Raw genomic sequence first — 15,117 nt, forward strand, 5'->3', positions numbered from 1 at the left:
TTTAAATGTAAATTGATTCTTTTTTCCCCCGGCACCTGACACAGTGTCAGAGAGATGATGTGGCCCTCCTGCAAAAAAGTTTGGACACCCCTGTCTTACAGTAACAAACTATTATTAACACTAAATTGCAGATGGAGGGGCTGGCATTGAGACAGAGTGACTTGCCACCTACCCTGTTTCCCTGAAAATAAGACCTAGTTTGTTTTTTGAGAATTGCTGAAATATAAGACCTACTCCGAAAATAAGACCTAGTTGTGATCAGGGCCAAGATGGGGGGGGGGCGGAAGGGGTCCTCGGGCGGGGGCAGGTGGACAACAGGACCGGGAATGCTGCACTCCCGTGCACGCCACCTAGAAAGCGCCTGCTGTGCTACCTTGGGCAGAGGACACTGAGGAGGAGCTGGGTGGGAAGCAGCAAGCGAGGCAACCCTGCCTACCTGGCTCTAAGGCTCTCCACACTTTCCAGGGAGTAAGTCCCATTAACTATAAAGGGACTGACTTCTGAGTAGGCCAGTAGGCAGGCAGGCATCCTCCTGGGAACTATAAAGGGACTGACTTCTGAAAAACTTCTTAGCCACATCTCAAAAAGGACATAGTGGAAATGGAAAAGGTGCAAAAGAGAGCGAATAGGATGATAACTGGGCAGGGGCACTTTCCTTATGAGGAAAGGCTATGGCGTCTGGGCCTCTTCAGCCTAGAAAAGAGACGCCTGACGGGGGACATGACTGAGACATACAAAATTATGCAGGGGTTGGACAGAGTGGATAGAGAGATGCTCTTTACACTCTCACATAACACCAGAACCAGGGGACATCCACTAAAATTGAGCGTTGGGAGGGTTAGGACAGACAAAAGAAAATATTTCTTTACTCAGCGTGTGGTCGGTCTGTGGAACTCCTTGCCACAGGATGTGGTGATGGTATCTGGCCTAGATGCCTTTAAAAGGGGATTGGACAGGTTTCTGGAGGAAAAATCCATTATGGGTTACAAGCCATGATGTGTATGTGCAACCTCCTGATTTTAGAAATGGGCCATGTCAGAATGCCAGATGCAGGGGAGGGCACCAGGATGCAGGTCTCTTGTTATCTGGTGTGCTCCCTGGGGCATTTGGTGGGCCGCTGTGAGATACAGGAAGCTGGACTAGATGGGCCTATGACCTGATCCAGTGGGGCTGTTCTTATGTTCTTAAAAAATAAGACCTACCCTGAAAATAAGACCTAGTTTGCTTTTTTGAGCCAAAAAAATATATAAGACAGTGTCTTATTTTGGGGAAACATGGTAGTGGACTAGTGGCAGGGGTAAATTCCTAATTTGTAGTTTACAGTGCAATCTGAACACGTCTACTTAGAACAAAGGCACATTGAGTTTATTGAGGCTTACTCCAGGTAAGTGTGCAGCCTCAGGGCCCAATTCTATCCAATTTTGCAGTGCTGGAGCAGCCGTGCCAATGGGGCATGCACTGCTTCCTGTGGCGGGGAGGCAGTCATGGAGGCCTCTTCAAGGTAAGGGAATGTTTGTTCCATTATATCAGGGCTGCATTGTGGTTGCACCAGTGCTAGAGAGTTGGATAGGATTGGGTCCTCAATCTCTTATAGCCCCATCCTATCAGAACCTATCCTAAATCCCCTTACACCTCCATAAGCCTCCCACTCTGCAATGGGTCTCCTTGGACATGTGCCAGCTCTTTAGCTGGTGCAAGACTGAGGAAAGAAAGAGGGCAGGGAGGCTCAAAAAAACCCGCCCCAGGCCACATCCCCAGATGCTGCCCCCTACCTGGCTGCCCCAGAAGTAATTGTGGTGATATGATGATGTCACTGCAATCACTTTCAGGATACTTTTTCCAAAGTGACTTCATTCTGAGCATGACTGCACTGTATTTACACAGTACTGTACTTTATTTTAGTGTTTTAAAGCCTCTTACATGTTTTCTATCTGTATAAAAGCTATGCGTGATTTGGTTGGACCAGAGAAATAGAACCTTCTATTTCTCATTTGAAAGAACAATAAGTGCTGGAACCATCTGGACAATAAAATTAGAGAAAGATGACTCACTTTCAGGATGTTCCAATGACCTAACATTTTTTGGACTAACCTACAACCTAAACAAAAAATAGTAAAAAATCAGAAAAGTCCTTTTTTAGCTCTACAGAAAAGTAATTTTTGGCTCCCCATATCAACTACCAATCTGAAGTTGAAAACGTATTACTAATTATTGAAAATAGGTGTAAAAATAGTGGAAACCAAGGATGAACAAACTCCATAATCACAAACTCAGAGCAAAACGAACAAACTCAGAGCCAAACGGAGCCATGTGGAGCCAACGGAGCCATTCCCCACCAGGAAAGGCTCCGAAGGGAGGGGGCGCTTGCCCGCCTCGCTGAGTCTCCCTGCCAGATTGAGTGCTCCACCCCCCCATCCAGCTACACCACTGCACATGATTGAATAGTGATTATTCCATTCAAGATGGGTCACTTCATGTGCGGCAATCTTTAAATTCAGATTTGATTTTGAAAAGAGAAGGAATTTTGTGAACTGAGATTCAGTAAGAACACCTTAAGATTTAGTGGATACCATGCATTAGACTGACTTACCGCCGAGAGAGTCTATCACTACTCTGTATGCAGTTGCATGCCTGTGAAGCTGCCACTGGGCACACAGACTTGTCATGCGGACTTGATAAGCTCCCAGATTTGTCACTCCCAGGTACACTGCAGAGGAGTACAGAAATGAGTGCTTTCATTCATTATTTAACAAATGTGATTAAGCAATTAAACATATGCATACTAAAAACACAGCCGCAGAACTCAAAGCCCAATCCTGAGCCCTTAGCACCCGCCCAATGCAGGTACTACACGTGTCACAAACGTGTTGTAAGGCACACATGCCAGTCTGCACTGATCCCAATGCCAGTCGGGATTAGTCTGCACTGATCCCACTGCACATCGCGTGGAGAAAGTGAACAGCTTGGGGCAGTGGAGAGGTTTGTCAGGGTGGGGAGTGAAGAGGCATTCCGGAGTGGGGGGAGGGGGAAAGGCGGAGCGAGGGAGGCAGCAGGACTGGAGGAGCTCTGTTCCGCTGTATCCTGAACCCCATGTCAGTCCCTCCTGGGACTCTCAACTCTGCACTGGCAAAATTATTATTATTATTATTATTATTATTAAAAATCAAACAACTAATGTCTCCCTGTCCCAAAAGGGCTCACAATCTAAAAAGATGCAAATGAATACCAGCAGACAGCCACTAGAACAGACATTGCTGGGGTGAGGTGAGCCAGTTACTTTCCCCCTGCTAAAAAAAGGAGCACCCACTTGAAAAAGTGCCTCTTACCCAATTAGCAGGGGTAAGCCAAACAGCCAGCACAGACTTGAGTAGCACCATTGCGGGACATGTGCCCTTACCCAGGGGAAGGAGATGAATGTCCCCTTGCCCCAAGGTGACATCGGTGGCTGCCCATCACACATAGGATGCAGCAGCATCCATTTTGGTGCCGCTGCTCCGCTGGGCACTGAGCAGATCAGGATTGGGCTGTCAGAGAGTTAAAGCTGAGCCCAAAACCTAGGCTACATTTGGTGTGACATTTGATATTTTTCCCTTTGAGCAACAGACAAATGCATGCAAACATGTGTGTGTAAAGCTGCCTAATACTGAATCAGAGCATTGATCCATCCAAGTCAGCAGTTATTATCTACAAGACTGGCAGCAGCTCCTCAAAATTTCATACATGGTTATGACACAGGATATGACATAGTTTGAAGCTGGGACATCTGGCATACTAAACATTCATCCTGAGCTATTGCTTCTTTTCTATATATACCCTGGAACCTCACAAACTGGTTTTTAAAATATCCCCAGTTTGCAAAAGTGGTTTGCAATGCAGCATAAGAGAATTGCTCTTTGAGAAGTACAAGCTCAAACTGTGTTTGAACACATGAAATTAGTTGTACAGATCTTTGGATCCCAATCAACCTACTTACCACATCACCAACTATCAGAAGATAAGTAACAATTTACTACTTTTTGTCCACAATGAACCTAAAATAATTTAATCATGGCCCTGATTTACAACAATACAGTGATAAAGAGCCCTTCAGTTAAAAAAAGAAAAAAGGTGGCAGTTTAAATGGGATAAGAAGAGGCCAAAAAAAGTAATCTGTTATCAGGACATTTGATATTTGGGAAACAGTGACCTTTAAGACAACTGAGAAGTCTTTTGATGTTATAAGATAAAATCATAACATTTGCATAAAAACATTTCTAAAGCCATTCCTTTCTTCACAACTTTTGACATTTCCAAGCCTATCCTGCTAACACCTACTGATAAAAGCTAACGGTGGGGGTGGGGGGGTTAATTGAGATTTGTGGAAGACACTTGCTAGGTTTGATATAATAATAATAATAATAATAATAATAATAATAATAATAATAATAATAATAATAATACTTTATTTCTATCCCGCCCTTCTCCCCAAAGGGACCCATATTTACCCATATTTACTGGTGGTTTGTGAAACTACTGTCTCAAGAGATTTGTTCTGAAATTTACATACATTTGGTACCATGGTACTCATAATCCTTTATGAGTAAATTATGGAATCAAGAAAAAAAAGTGTGCACTTTATTATTTTTGTATACCAAAGCTACTTGGTAAACCTTAAGATGTACTGGATTCATAAACATCAAAAATGTGTTTCTCATCATAAATCTTTTTTTGGCGGGGGGGGGGGACATTTGCAACTGGGTTATAGCAAATGTTCTCATTTCTCTCATTTGCCATTAAAAGTGAATGAAAGTTGGGCACTTTCTGAAGGTACTCTTTTCTCCTTGAAATTTAGCACACAATGTCAAAATTTTCTTATACCGTATTTCTCATGAAAATCTTTCAATTCTAAGAATTATCAATAAATGTTAACTTTTCTAGGTTCCTGATACTTTGAATGATATCATACTTTGAATGATACATCTGTTCTCACAAGTGATGTTAAGATTTGAATGGTCTGAGAAAAAGAGCCATGTTTATCAGAACAGTCATATAATTTAAAAGGGATTAGTTTACACTTTCTAAAACAGAGCCAATATTCAGAAATGACATTAGAGACTAACAAGCCTTCTTTATCTCACTTGTGAAAATATCCAGGTTTGTACTTCATGCTAACAGCAAGCAAAAATGCTTATTTTAGATAGAGCAAAAAAGAAGAAACCACCTCCATTTGAAATGCTGTTTGCTGAACAGCACTAAAATTACCAGTGAAATATGGCCCCCCGAGACAAGAATTTGGACCACAAGTAATCAAGCATTCTTACATGTTTTGGCTACACCCGCTAAGGCATCGCTGAATCCCATTGAGTATGAAGCAAATACTTTAACGCTGTATTCAGTTCCACTTAACAAGTTCAAAATAAGGATAGTGTTGATATCATCTCCCACGAAGGTCTCTAGTGCCGGCCCAGGGACTGAAAGAAAGGAGGAATAAAGCACATTGAGGCAATAGAATCTCTCTAGGTAAAATTAAGAAACTGCATATTACTGGTTTCTGATCACCCAAAATGTTGCTCATTTTACAAGCCAGGTCAGCAGTTCTCAAACTGTGGGTCCAGAACCCACCAGTGGGTTGTGACCCAATTTGGGGGGGAGTACTGCTGCCCAATCACCATTACAGCCACAATTCTGGGTATTTATAAATCAGGCAGCAATCTCTAGGGCCTCTAAAAAGTTAGGAACCGCTGAGCTAGGATTTTTGCAGATTGACACAGGGCGCAATCCTAACCAACTTTCCAGCAGCGTGGTAAGGGAAATGCAGCTCCGAGGTAAGGAAACAAACATTCCCTTATTTTCAGGAGGCCTCCCTGACAGCCACCCAACTGCAGGATGGAGTACATATCCTATTGGCACAGCTGCACCAGTGCTGGAAAGCAGGTTAGGATTTGGGCCACAATCTTCCTTAGTTTTCTGAATGTGTAGATTAATGGCTAGATTAATGTGTAGATTAATGGATTAATGGCTCTGGATTAATGGCTTGGGATAGAAAACATTTCTTTGAAAAACACTTCAGGAACAAAGATGTTAGCATTCTATGGGTGTTTAATACAGCCTTGCAAATACGTTCCAAAATGTGACTAACACAGAAACAGGGAGAAGGTAGGAAGAGCGAGAGGGAGGAAGGCAAAGATGTCAGCTGCCTTTTCCTGCTTCAGCTAGACTTCTCTCTCTCTCTCTCTCTCTCTCACACACACACACACACACACACACACACACACACACACACACACCCAGTTAGCCATCAAACACTAATGGTTCTATAATGGAGCAGCAGCACATTCTCCAGCTTTTACTAAAGTTTTAAAGCCCAATCCTAACCATCTTCCCAGTGCAAATGCAGCCTCAATGCAGCCCCAAGGTAAGGGGACAAAGACTCCCTTATCATAAGGAGGCCTCCATAATGCCCCCCCCCCAAAAAAGGATCCAGTGCACACCCCATTAGTACTGCTGAATCAATGCTGGAAAGTTAGCTGGGACTGAGCTCTTAGTGTTGTCGTTATGTATTTTAGTTTATTTCAATAGTTAGCCACTTTGTGAGAATAGTATTCTTAAAGCTAGGATATAACTAGGTAAAATAAATAGCATATATCCACTTGCTTAGGTCTACTTTTCACAAACAGACGATGAGTTGCCTGTTGTGGGTCTATACTAGTTCAGATTGCGGGGGGGGGGGGATGACTCACTTCCTGTCAAAGAAAACTAGCATATAAGGGAGAGAGGTTCTAGCTCAGGTTTCTCACTGACATACTAATTTTCTGTGTGTATGAATTTTTTTTTGTAGGTAAAAAAACTTCATCCTATCAGCTCTGCGGCCTGACATTGTAGACCCGAAACAGCTTTACCAACATGTGTGAGATCTCGGCCTAGGCACGTGGCTGATTTGAAGCCTAGTAGACATTCATGCGAAGTAGAAATAAACCACAGATATAGCCATTTTAAATACTCACTGTTCACAGGTTTATATACAATCCTGTATCCCATTGTGGGGGATGGAGGACTATCCCAGCTAATACGCAACCTGTTGTACCATTCATCGGACACCCTCAGATTTTGCGGAGCAGACAGTGGCACTAAAAAAGAAAATGTTTCATAAATCACATTTTGATCCTTGCGTGCTAGAGACCTTGATTAAAAACAAACAGTTGAACTGCTTGTGTTAGGGTCTCTATAGGAAAGGTAATCTTTGTACTCACAGGTTTTTCCTGGAACTGACAAACTGACACCTTCCCCATCAGAATAGATGGGAGTGACCATAACTTTATATTCAGTGTCCGAGAGCAAAGACTGGAGGAGCAAATTATTTTGCCTTGCAGGCACCATCACCTGGATAGAGGAAAGACAAGGAACAGACAAGATAGATAGTTTCCTTATGCTATACCTGCACTAGTGCATCTCTTGAACCCCCAATGCCTGCTTCATGTGTAGTGGCATTCCTGGTCATGGTGCACCTGGGGGTGCAGCCCCCCTGCACCCACTACCTCCCCCAGAGACGTTCTGAGGACCCTCAGAAGGCCTTCTAGGGCCTCCGGAGGGACGTTAAACGTCACATCTGGTTTTAGGATGAAAACTGGAAGTGACATTTAAAGGCTCTCTGGAGGACTTCTTAGGGCTGAGAAGGCCACATGTGGCCTCTCGGGCCCTCGGAACACCTCTGTGGGGGAGGCAGTGGGTGCAGGCCCCTTGGGACGGCACAGATGCTGCTCAGGGTTACTTGTACCCACGAACTGTCGCTAGGAATGCCACTGTTCATATGACATTTTTCTTTTAGAGGTAGTTAAGATTTTAAAGCACCCGGCCCTACCCCCCCCCCCCCCCGCTGGTGCAGCTGTGCCAAAAACAGGCACACTGTATCAGTGGGGGGGACTTCAGAAGGAAAGCCCCCTTACCCCTGCTTAAGCCTGCATCCCAGCAATAAGTCTCTTGGACCTGCACTAGCAATTTCACTAGCACAAGTCCAAGGAGAGAAAGAAGGCAGGGAGAACATAAGAACATAAGAACAGCCCCACTGGATCAGGCCACAGGCCCATCTAGTCCAGCTTCCTGTATCTCACAGCGGCCCACCAAATGTCCCAGAGGCTGCAGGTAAAGGGGATAGGATCTGGCACATGCCATAATCACTGGATACACCCTTCCCAAAGCTTCTCCACCCTTGTTCCTTCTCTCTGCGTTAAGGAATATCTGCACCAGTGGCATCACTAGGGGATTGTGGGAGGTGCAGGCTGCAGGTGATATGAACGGGGGAGGGGGATGACACCACTACTGACCAAAATTTTTAAAATCTTGGTATTTTAATAATAATAATAATAATAATAATAATAATAATAATAATAATAATAATAATAACAACAACAACAACTTTATTTCTATCCCGCCCTTCTCCCCAGGGCGGCTATCAACATATAAAACAGATTAAAACATATTAAAAACACATTAGCAGAACCCATAAAAACAGTAGTCAGATAAAAGTCAGAATAAAAAAGAGCATAAAACAGCAGTTCTTAGAAGAATCAGGCCTGTAAAAAAGCAACTAAAAGATGTATAAAAGATGTTATTTTAGAAAAGGTATTATTTTAGAATAATACCATCATGTTATACATCACCCAATGCGTAACTTCATGCAGAATGCAATGAAACAAGCTGCGTTGAAATATCTTGATTCTATCAAAAGTTATAGTCAAAAAAAACAGTGGGGTAGGGCAACAGTGCATCACCATGCCCATCGTGACACCGTCGTGAAACCCTAGTGACACCATTGATCTGCACTACAAATTTATACTGGGCAACCCTGATCTTTTCAGAGGAAGGGTACGGCTTTAAAAAATGCAATAAATGCGTAGGGTTAAAAATTCACTACTTTTAAAAGATGACAAGAGGGCCAAGCAATATCGTATGTAAACGGCCAAAGGAAGAAATAAAGCTCCAGCTTCCAAGTTTTTATGGGCTGATTTTCAATTAATGTTGTTAATTCAACGGCTTGGCAGCATGTACTGCAACCACAGCAAAAGCCACAGCTGCTCAGCATATCTCACTGCTTAACAGAGATTGGCAATATCGCACATCTGGAGCACAGCCACCCATTCCAAAGCCAAACACGAAGTACACATTGGCCAGAAGCCACAGAGGATAAAGATGGAAACAAATTAAACCCTCCTCTTTACAAAAGTTGCAGATATCTCCCACACCCATCATCACTCACAATGTGGTTCTGCTATTTATAAATGCAGGTCTGATTCTACAGCCTCGCCTAGGTGGGAAACGTGGCTGTACCAGTTCTAAATGCAAGTGGAGAGTTCATATGACTGAATATTTCTGCCTCCAACGAAAAAAATCCTTGCTGATGGAAAGCTGGCAAGTAAAGGGAGAAGGCTGGGTTACAAGTTCTACGGAATTCCCTCCCCTTTGAGATGAGAACTGATCCTTCCTTAGAAACCTCCTGGCAAGGCCTGAAGACTTTCTTATTTCCAAAAAGGTTTCAGAACCCAGCAGGGTTTTCAATGGGTATGCTTGCTGGTTGCAGACTGGTACTTGATGGTTCTTATGATTAACTATTTAATGTTTTACAATCAATGGTTTTATAGCTGCTACTTGTTGCTGGTCGGCCTTTTAATATGGTGTGATTCATGTGTTTTATAGTTTTATGCATATTTTATATGTATTTTATGGGTTGTGAGCTGCCTGAGGTGTCCATCAGGGAAAATGGCGGGATATAAATTGAGTACATAAAATAAATCTTCTTCCCTGGTATGCTAATTCTCTATGTGCAGATGTTTTTGCATAGGGGACATTTAGTCATGTGACCGCTGACTGCAATCAGAAGCTGTATGACTCAGGCACAGGTTTTGCAAGAGAATACAATGATTGGTGGGGGTCCCTGTGAGTTTGTTTTTGATGCAAATAGCAGGACAGAGGGCCGATCTGGGTTGGGACTGCAGCAGGCACAAAGCACTGAAGCGCCCTCCCTTCGATCCTTTTCCTCTACACCATGCAGCTGCTGTTTGCATTTAAAAAAACAATAATGCAGACCCCAATCACACAATCAGCATGTTATTTAGTTGGATCCCAAGAACTAGGGCCTCAGTCTGAGAATAATTCAAAACAGAAATCAGGCAGGAAGGAGGGGGAATTTTTCAAACCCCATGGACATTACAGACTGTAAAAAAGGAAACAGTGTACACTATCAAATTTGTCAGAGTACCTCTTGGTTGAATAAGAATTAAAGGTGGTCAATTGTTCATCTCACTACAAGAAGTAATCATCCCCAAGAGGTCTTCACAACGATTCCTATATGACATTCCACAAAATACAATAAAATATGTGCCAATAATGTATTCTGTCGATAATGTATTTTGTCCCTCTACTTGAATAAGTTGGTTCCCTTTGATCCCCCCTTTTTGCCATGTATGTCTTGCCCTGTACCTTAACCCCAGGGATGGGAACTTGGCACCGTGGCAAGCCTCGGTGTCATTGCCGAGTCTCCACCCCGCGAGTTATTGCTGAGTCTCCACCCCCCGCGACTTGACTCATGCAGGAGTCAAAGAGAGCACTCATAGACCCCTGAAATTCCTGAGTCATCTTGACTCAAGTCAGAGTCTTTTGTGAAGCAAGCAGCACGGGTCAGGCAAGCCAACGCAGAGACCAAAGGGACCGGGCAAGATGGGAGGAGGTGGGACAGACTGCATGAGAGCAGGGACAGAGGATCGCGCAGGGACAGATGGCAAGCAGAAGGAGGATTGCACACAGCAACTGGGAGGCTTACCAGTACAACCCAATCCTTTGCAGCTCAACTCAGAAGCAGTCCAAATGTGTTGATCATTCAGTGAGGCTTCCTCCTCCCAAGTAATAATGCTGCCCACAGGAGTCATGAGTTTTGAAAGCGTGATCGCTACGAGTCACCTCCTCTGGCTTCTCCACCTCCTTTCTTCCATTCCCTGGATTTCTCCAGCCAACTCCAAGGCAGGAACCCGCTTGGGCTCCTCCTTCTGCCCTCCCTCATCCAAAGAAAAAAAATCAGACTGTCTACCCCTCATCCAATGATCATCTGTTCCTTCAGAGAAGGAAAAGAGAGCCCACTCCCACGGCCTCCCCCACCTCCTGCTGGATGCGAACGGAAAACATTAACCCTTCCCTGCCTCCTGGCTGGAACTGCTGCTTCCAGGCGGTCCCACAAGGTCTTTCACGCTGTGGGAAAAAGTAAGCAAGCATAGCCAGACTCACTGACTTGAGTTGTTCACATTCATGACTAAAAACTAAACTAAACTCATTTGTGAGTCAGTGGCCTGAGACTCAAGGCAGCGCCAGAGTCATCGGCATGGGTGACTCGAGTGTACACAAGTCAACACAAAATACATGGTTTTGCTACTTGGACTCTAGTCACCTGACTTGAGTTCCCATTCCTGCTTAGCCCATGTGTTGGAGTTACCTAACTGTCTTTTCAGGTCATTTTATGCAATTGGTGAAGTAGTTGCTGTCTGCAAAAGCTTGTGCCAAAGTTCAATATGTTGATTGTAAGATTGCAGCATGTTGTTGGCAACCTTCAGTCTCGAAAGACTATGGTATCGCACTCTGGATGGTGGTTCTGGCACAGCGTCTAGTGTGGCTGAAAAGGCCGATTCGGGAGTGACTATCCCTTCCACACCAGGAGCAAGTGCAGTATGTCCCTGGTCTGTCTCCCTGGCTATGGGCCTTCCTTCTTTGCCTCTTTGCCTCAGACTGTTGGCCAAGTGTCTCTTCAAACTGGGAAAGGCCATGCTGCATAGCCTGCCTCCAAGCGGGCTGCTCAGAGGCCAGGGTTTCCCACTTGTTGAGGTCCACTCCTAAGGCCTTCAGATCCCTCTTGCAGATGTCCTTGCATGACCATTATTTTTGCTGCAAGGTACTAACAAGCCACACCAGCCCCTATCCACCACCAGACAGGCAGATGAAACCGGAGACCACCAAGCCTCTACTGGCCCTCCATAGATGTTTGGAACGCTCTATTCAGCTTAGTGGGTCACAAGTTTTGTTGGTCTGCTGTGATCTAAATTAATTTGGTTTAAGATTCATTGCTCCATGAGAACTAAAGCTGAGATAAACTTAAACAGCCTTTGGTGTTTTTGACATGGAAAGGATGACAGTCTAGGTAATTATATGTCATTGCATATTCTTCGCAAGCTTGTAAAATTTAAAAAAAACCTGTCCGGCTATGAAAGAATCTGTTCATTTTCAAATTACTGCTTTGATGTGAAAGACAACATTAAAAAAAAAACTACCAAAATCTCATAAAAGCTATAAAACACTGAAATAAAAGGGTGAACAGCTAGCTTGCTGGGCAAGATAATCAATTAATTCCCCCTTTAACCATTTTTATTGATGGAGACTACAAAGAAATATAGTCCAAGTGAAGAAGGCAGAACGTAAGAAGAAACTTGAAAGAATATTCTGCATCAGAAGCACTGAAAAATCCTATATTTTTCAGAGTGAAGCTCTGTCAAAGAACAAAATGCTAATGAACTAAGAGATCAAATTACTTTTATCTTCAAGGAAAAGCTCAGATTGTAGTGCTTTTATAAATGGGATCATACAGGCTAGATTCAGACAACCCAATCCTATAGAGCAGTGGTCTCTAAACCTTTTGGCCAAAGGGCTGCATCAAATATCTGGCACAGTGTCGAGGGCCAGGAAAAAAAATTAAATGTAAATTTTAAATAAATACACTAGAGATGGAACTTAGATGAATGAATGAATGGGTTCAAATGTCCAGGATTTTTCCAAGCACCAGCACAGCCCAAGAAATAAAGCACATGCTTAAATGGGCCCCCATTCCCCCACCCCACAAGCACAACTCTGGTTGTGTTTGGTCAACTGGGCCAGAGGCTCTCAGGATCAGAGGCTGGCCACAGGCCGGATGCAGGCTCTCCATGGGCCACATCTGGTCCCCAGGCCAGGGTTTGGAGACCCCTGCTATAGAGGGCCTGAACTGCTGCCATACGTTCTCTTATGGAGACATCAATGTCATGCCACTGTGATGCATGTTGGAACTGCTGGTGCAAATGGCAGGAGGCTTCACGCACCTACCAGAGATGGGCGCAGCCCATGTCGGAGTGGTAAGGCGCCAGCAGGTACCAGTTGTGGACAGTCTGGAAGAGGTTTGAGGGAGGATTGGTGTAGGGAGTAGGGAGGGCAGAGGGTGGGAAAGGGTGGATCTTGGTGGTGGCAGTAGCACAAGCAGGGATCCAGTAACTCTTTTCCCAGCCCCAAATGCCCCCTGCCTCTCCTCGAACTTATGTCAGCAAAACAGTGCCAAAGATCTGAGGAGACCCTATGCCCTACGGAGAGGTAAGTAAAACTCACATCTCCCAGGCTGTCTGGTTGCCCTCCCCCCATAGCATGCAGTGCAGCACACACTCCGTCAGCGTAATTGCATAGCGTAAAATGGCGGGGGTTAGGATTGAGCTGTATGTAGTACAGTTCATATGGGCTGGGCCAGCTTGAAGCATCTGGAACAGAATGACTTTTGAAAGGCTTGTTAAATCCATTATGATGTCCTGCAGATCACAGATTCCATACTAGAGCCCTTTAGCGCAGTTAAGGCATTTTTCTTCTTCAATTAGCTAGGGGTAGAATTAAAACAAAAGTCCCACTTAATACAGCAATATAGTATCCTTCCCCATGAACAAGATCCCTCTATAATGTCTACTCACAACTAAGATCTGTTCAGGAAATCTCCTGTCTTGTATTAACTGGAAGTTTTTTGTTTGCAGATTCAGTCTGTTTCTCTGTTAAACGAATTTGGAGGATTACAGCTGAACTACATAAGAGCCCTAATGCCAGAGGCCCATCTAGTCTAGCATCTTGTTTCCCTCAATATTCACTAGTTGCCCTTGGGAAGCTAGAGATAAAGACACCTTTTTGTTCCTCCACTGCTCCACATTGCAACTGGTTTTCAGGGGTACACTGCCTCTGATCCTAGAGATAGCATCATCAACTAGTCAGCTATCATGACTAGTAACCAGTGATAGACTTGTCTTCCATGAATTCATCAAATTCTCTTTTGGGCAGCCTACAGTAATCCTAACTAAATCCCGGCATGCACTAATGCAGCTGTGTTACTGGAATGCACACTGCGTCCTACAATAGGGACAGTCCCAAAGCAGGAGGTGTGGCCTGAAGGTTGAGCTGTTGCCTGCCTGAAAAAGCTAAGCAGGATCAGCTCAGGTTTCGCATTGGATGGGAGACTGGAAGCTGCTGGCTAGATGTGAAGGAATGTGGACTGGTAAGAAATTGATACCAGCCTGAGGCATGTTTTGCAGAAGCCCAGAAAGCACAAGAAATGTGCAGTCAGGATGACTTGTAAAAATTTCATTTGAAAAAATGGGGTTCATGGTTAGCCTGCCTAAGTAAACTGCTGCTTCAATGGTATGTGACTCAAGTCTATGACTCTTTGAGAGAGAGAGAGAGAGAGAGAGAGAGAGAGAGAGAGAGAGAGAGAGAGAGAGAGAGCATTTGTTTCCTATGGGGATTTGCTTCTCTGAATGGGTCTACTTGGACCCACACCAGCAATTTTGCTAGTGCATGTCCGAGTGGACCCATGAAGGCAGATCAAGGCTGGGAAGGAAAGACTTAGGGCGCAATCCCAACCTCGTGTTAGACCAGCTCAAGTCACCTGCGCCAACCCAACAGTGTTGCAAAAATGCTGGAAAGCACTTTTACGCCACCACTGGAGGAAGGAGGCTGGCCCAAGCCCCATTGGGCCAGCGGACTGATAAGGCTGTGGCGGCGAAGGAGGCATTCCGGGGCAGGGAAGGGTGGGCAGTTGGCAGACCCATGAGCGGGTGGCGGATGTACAGGGGGTTGGGGCCAGGATCTGGCACTTGTGCTGGATCCTAACCCCAGTCTCAGGCGGCCCAGAGCAGCTCTGGGCTGTTCAGATTTGTGCCACTTCTTGGAGGTGGCACAGAACTGAGTAGACCAGTTGGGGCTGCTGCAGCTTTACGCGGGGTAAGGGGAAGGAATTCCCCTTGCCCCAGGCTGAGCCGCAACTGGCCCAGACCCTGCTCTGGATGTAGGGCAAGCCTGCAGATCTGCCTGCTCCACAGCAGATTA

At 44.7% G+C, this 15,117-nt stretch overlaps 1 protein-coding gene across 6 annotated transcripts in view; it reads right to left on the minus strand.

Annotated features, from left to right (window-relative positions):
• Nucleotides 1-15,117, minus strand: part of COL14A1 (collagen type XIV alpha 1 chain) — a 161,205-nt gene that overhangs the window by 69,800 nt on the left and 76,288 nt on the right. For all 6 annotated transcript variants that reach the window (XM_066623748.1, XM_066623746.1, XM_066623744.1 and 3 more), the window contains exons 20-23: nt 7,230-7,359; nt 6,984-7,106; nt 5,301-5,450; nt 2,591-2,707 (exon numbers count right to left, since the gene is read on the minus strand). In XM_066623748.1, the coding sequence (XP_066479845.1) occupies nt 2,591-2,707; nt 5,301-5,450; nt 6,984-7,106; nt 7,230-7,359 (520 nt within the window). The remainder of the gene's footprint in view (nt 1-2,590; nt 2,708-5,300; nt 5,451-6,983; nt 7,107-7,229; nt 7,360-15,117) is intronic.

The sequence above is a fragment of the Tiliqua scincoides genome, chromosome 4, assembly GCF_035046505.1.
Source record: "Tiliqua scincoides isolate rTilSci1 chromosome 4, rTilSci1.hap2, whole genome shotgun sequence".
NCBI classification, from domain to species: domain Eukaryota; kingdom Metazoa; phylum Chordata; class Lepidosauria; order Squamata; family Scincidae; genus Tiliqua; species Tiliqua scincoides.